Source organism: Leptidea sinapis, chromosome 26 (genome assembly GCF_905404315.1).
Source record: "Leptidea sinapis chromosome 26, ilLepSina1.1, whole genome shotgun sequence".
Lineage (NCBI taxonomy): Eukaryota > Metazoa > Arthropoda > Insecta > Lepidoptera > Pieridae > Leptidea > Leptidea sinapis.
This window is the reverse complement of record NC_066290.1, coordinates 4906805-4910741: the sequence shown is the minus strand read 5'-3', so window position 1 is coordinate 4910741 and position 3937 is coordinate 4906805. Positions and strand designations below refer to the sequence as shown.

General features: G+C 31.9%; 1 protein-coding gene across 1 annotated transcript; it reads right to left on the bottom strand.

Moving 5' to 3' along the window:
- Positions 1-405: 405 nt before the first annotated feature.
- LOC126972521 (transcription initiation factor IIA subunit 2) lies at positions 406-3227 on the bottom strand. Its single transcript, XM_050819338.1, has 4 exons — positions 2641-3227; positions 2410-2537; positions 2168-2274; positions 406-524 (listed from the first exon to the last, which is right to left on the bottom strand). The coding sequence occupies exons 1-4, from the start codon at positions 2710-2712 to the stop codon at positions 505-507; spliced, it is 327 nt and encodes a 108-aa protein (XP_050675295.1). The 5' UTR covers positions 2713-3227; the 3' UTR covers positions 406-504.
- Positions 3228-3937: the final 710 nt, after the last annotated feature.

Genomic DNA, 3937 nt, shown 5'->3' with positions numbered 1-3937 from the left:
AAAGGTCAGAGTAGAATTTATTTATTTCTTCGTCATCTAAGCTGTTGGTTGGAGTGTATGCCTGTATCAGTGATATTGTTAGATCCTGGAATTTCAATTGTAACAGAGCTACTCTTTCAGATATACCGGCAAAATTGGCTATATTGTGTTTGTATTCCCTCTTTATTAGAAATCCTACTCCGTAGTGACCTTTAGTCTCTCCTTTGTAGCAGAGAATGGATTACAATTTAATATCTTATAATAAACATTTATAATTAAAGAGCCTGAGGGTGTTTGCTTCATTAGAAGCATATACATCGCCCAATAAAAGAATTACTAACTCGACTTAACCGAGTAGTAGGCATAACAAGTTTATGTTTGTTCCTTGTATTAACATTATGATTGCCAAAAAAAAGAAAAATTACATAAAATGTCAATTATAGCTTAATTTATTCATAGTAGTGTTAAAGTCAAACAAATTGTATCCAAATAATAAACCAGTCCATTTGGGTATGTTCATATGAATTACCGTCGATCATCAACATCTGGAAGGAAATTTCCAAAGTTAATAAATGTATGTTGATATGATTATAAGTAATTATTATTATTATTGACAAAACAAATGTACACTAATGATGTTATAAATATAAGACTATATACTCTGGTATGCAAAACAGAAACAGTAACAATATTTTTATAATAGAGTATCTAAACAATAACAAGGCGATTGATTTGATTGATAGGAGTGTCCCAGCAATGTGGCAGCAGCATTATGCCTGCCACACTTGTGGTGATTTTTAACCACACTGTATTTTCTTGCAGACTAAAATCCGCGTACTGAATCTGCATGCACTTCGGATAAAATTTCGTGCGATTTTTGTCAGTGTAAATGCAGTTCATTTTTTACAGAGGAGGCCCAACTAGCTTATGGTTCACTTGATGGTAAGTGACTAACACACATTCTCCTGCAACACCAGAGTAAACTCAGGAGTGTTGCCAAGTGTGTTAGAAATGTATACATGTATTGTATGAAAACCTACAAGAAAGCTCATTCTATAGATTGTTTGTAAATGGGAGAAAATTTCTCAAGAACAGCACTGTAGTGGTTCTTCCTGTGTTTGTTGATATATTTCCTACAGACATTTTGTATTGACAGCAGTCTTTTTTGAAATCAACTAACACTTTCATTGCTAGCCCTAAAAAGGTCAAATACAGCAGTGTTGCCTTAGTCAAACGAGTCTAGACACTTTTAAACATGCATGGAGTGTTAAACAACATAGTTATATTATATATTAAGACACATTTTGTGTTTTTTTGTGTGACATGTAATACTTCAAATGTGGCTGGTTCACTATACATTGTGCGAGGCTCTTGCCCATACAAACCCTCTTATATAAAGAAAGATTTGTGTGTTCCAAACACCTTAGATGAGAGATTAGACAGTTAGCTTTGTTGGTAATTAAATGTTCATGTTGTAATAAGTGTATTTAAATATATTATGTATTTGATTTACTTGATAATCCAGATAAATATATATATGCCATATATTAAGGGTTGTTATCCGTCTGGGTTTCCCCGGATTTGTCCTAGTTTAGGTGTCCAGGGAGTGTCCCGGTGGGGTTTTTTTTTACACGCAAAATGAACCCATGCTAGTGGTTTAATTGCGGGAACAGGAGCCAATACCATACCATACCCGGTGGGGTTTCAATTGGAGTCCGGGTTTACAAAAATTAAATCAGATCCGAAATTTAAATTAACACTAAAGAAAACTCAAATGATTTGTATAATTATGGATGTCCGGAAAGTAACCCCTACTTCAATATTTTTTTTTAAGATATAACTTTAAAAAAACAGAACTGAACATGTCCAGGTCTTAAGCTCCTAAATCTGGGGATTTTATGCTTCTTGTCCTGGTTGCCAGATTTCAGAAATGGCAACCCTACATATATTGGCATGCATGCATAATTAAAAATTAACATAAAAATTATATTCATTGCGCTCATACTAATGAAAAGTAAACATTAAACTTCGGAATCTAAGTGCTTACAGTCATCTTAATTACTTATTACTAAATCAAATGAAGATAGCTAAAACTTCTCTCAAGTCATGTGGAATTAGAATTTATTATATTCTTTATACTATAAGCATCAACACTGCTAGCAGTTCTATATATTAATAAATAACTTACTTTTCCCGTCACAGGCAACAATTTTCACTTTGTCCACTTTTGCTACCTCTTGTACTTCTCGGAACTCAACATCATTCAACATAAAGGTCCAAACATTGTCACAAAATCTGTTGAGAAAATTAAATTAAGCTAGTGTTAAAATGCATTTACAATAGATGTACTTACTATGATTCTTAATAAAAGTAACCCAAGTTATAAATATTGGAAATTTATTTAGTATAATATTGTAGCTATATACAAACCTGTAAGTATTTAATTTTCCTGCTTTAAATGTTAATCTTGACTTTACTCTGTTTGATAATGCTTGATTAATAGATTTATCAAACTGTAATAGTACTTTAACAGCTAAAGTTGGTGTTATTTGCCCATACTGTAAATATTATTTCTAATTAAAAACTTTTAAACCGAATTCACAATTGTATTTCTAAGTATTACTTTACTGTTATTCGTTATTTGAGTTGATATAAACTTACTTGTATTAATTCATCTAGGCTCTCTTGCAATGTGTTGCCAATAGTAGTATTTCTATACAGTTGATAAGACATAATTAATTTGCAGATAGGATAAGTTTGTTAAGATGCGGGTGTCTGTTAAACCATTTGTTTGACAAGTTTATAACTATTTAACAAATCACAATTCTGAATAATACTCTATAGAGTTTCTGACTTCGGTACATACAAGTAACAAAACAAGAGAGCACGGAACAAAAATACCTACTGAAGTCAAGACCCAATGGTGGAAACTGGAAGCTAGAGCTAGTAATAGTGTTCTGTGCTAGAAAGCGAGTAGAAACTAGAAACTTGAAATTGAAATCTTGCTAAAAACTAAATCACAGATAACAATTATAATATGTTCACTTATTAATAAAATAATAAAGTTTTAATTTCACAAAACCTATATCCTCGGCCTATTTCACAGATGACAAAAGGTATATACTTTACGGTTAGGTACGGGGTACCTACCAAAGAGAATTTAAACACAACGTTCAAGAGACGGGAGTGCCACAGAAAATGATGATAAATATCGCTTGTAGGAGAGGGCGTTTTAAAGCATAAATCGTTTTCACAACGTTATCGCTGAGCCACAACGCAAACGTTATGGATGACATTGACAACGATCTATTTCTCACAACGCTAAATGTCTCTCTCCCGTTGTCGTCACCACATTGTACAATAACATGACACAGAGCGTATTATTGTGGTGGTGGGATCATAATTTTATCATTTTCAAAACCAACTCCAAATTAACTCAATCAAGAAACGAACCTTAATAAAAACAAACTGGTTTAAAATATATTGAATTGGTGTGGTTGTGAAATAAATCATCTCAATTGAAAAAAGATCCTTTAAAAAAACTGTTTAAAAACAAAATGACATTGTATGGTGGTTGTGAAATAGATCGTTTCAAAATCAAAAACGAACCTTATGTATATTCATATATCGACAGCTACATTCATATAAATGTGATCTAATTTTAAGGTTCCCTTTGTTAATTTTAAGATGGACCTAAGCCAAGTCTAACTAGTTTAAACTAGGGATACGTTTTCTTTAAAATAAAGAAGCAATAATTAACATTTTTTAATTGTTTTCTTTTGAGTTGTGTAGTAGTTTCGGTTTTGACAATCTTTGGTTTTCGTTTTTCAGATTTTGCAATAAATGTTTTTGAAGGCGTGGGTCCTGAATCTGAAATTAGTACAGAATACATATTACCAAAATATTAGTTTATCCTAATTTTTAGGCTTTAAATAATTTTTTGCACATCATGTACAAT

Excerpts from the sequence above, each read along its gene's own strand:
- LOC126972521 (XM_050819338.1), bottom strand. The coding sequence starts at position 2,712 with ATGTCTTATCAACTGTATAGAAATACTACTATTGGCAACACATTGCAA. Across the intron at positions 2,538-2,640 it reads GCCTAGATGAATTAATACAA|TATGGGCAAATAACACCAAC; the intron begins GTAAGTTTATAT and ends TAATATTTACAG. Across the intron at positions 525-2,167 it reads TGTTGCCTGTGACGGGAAAA|ATGTTGATGATCGACGGTAA; the intron begins GTAAGTTATTTA and ends ATTTCCTTCCAG.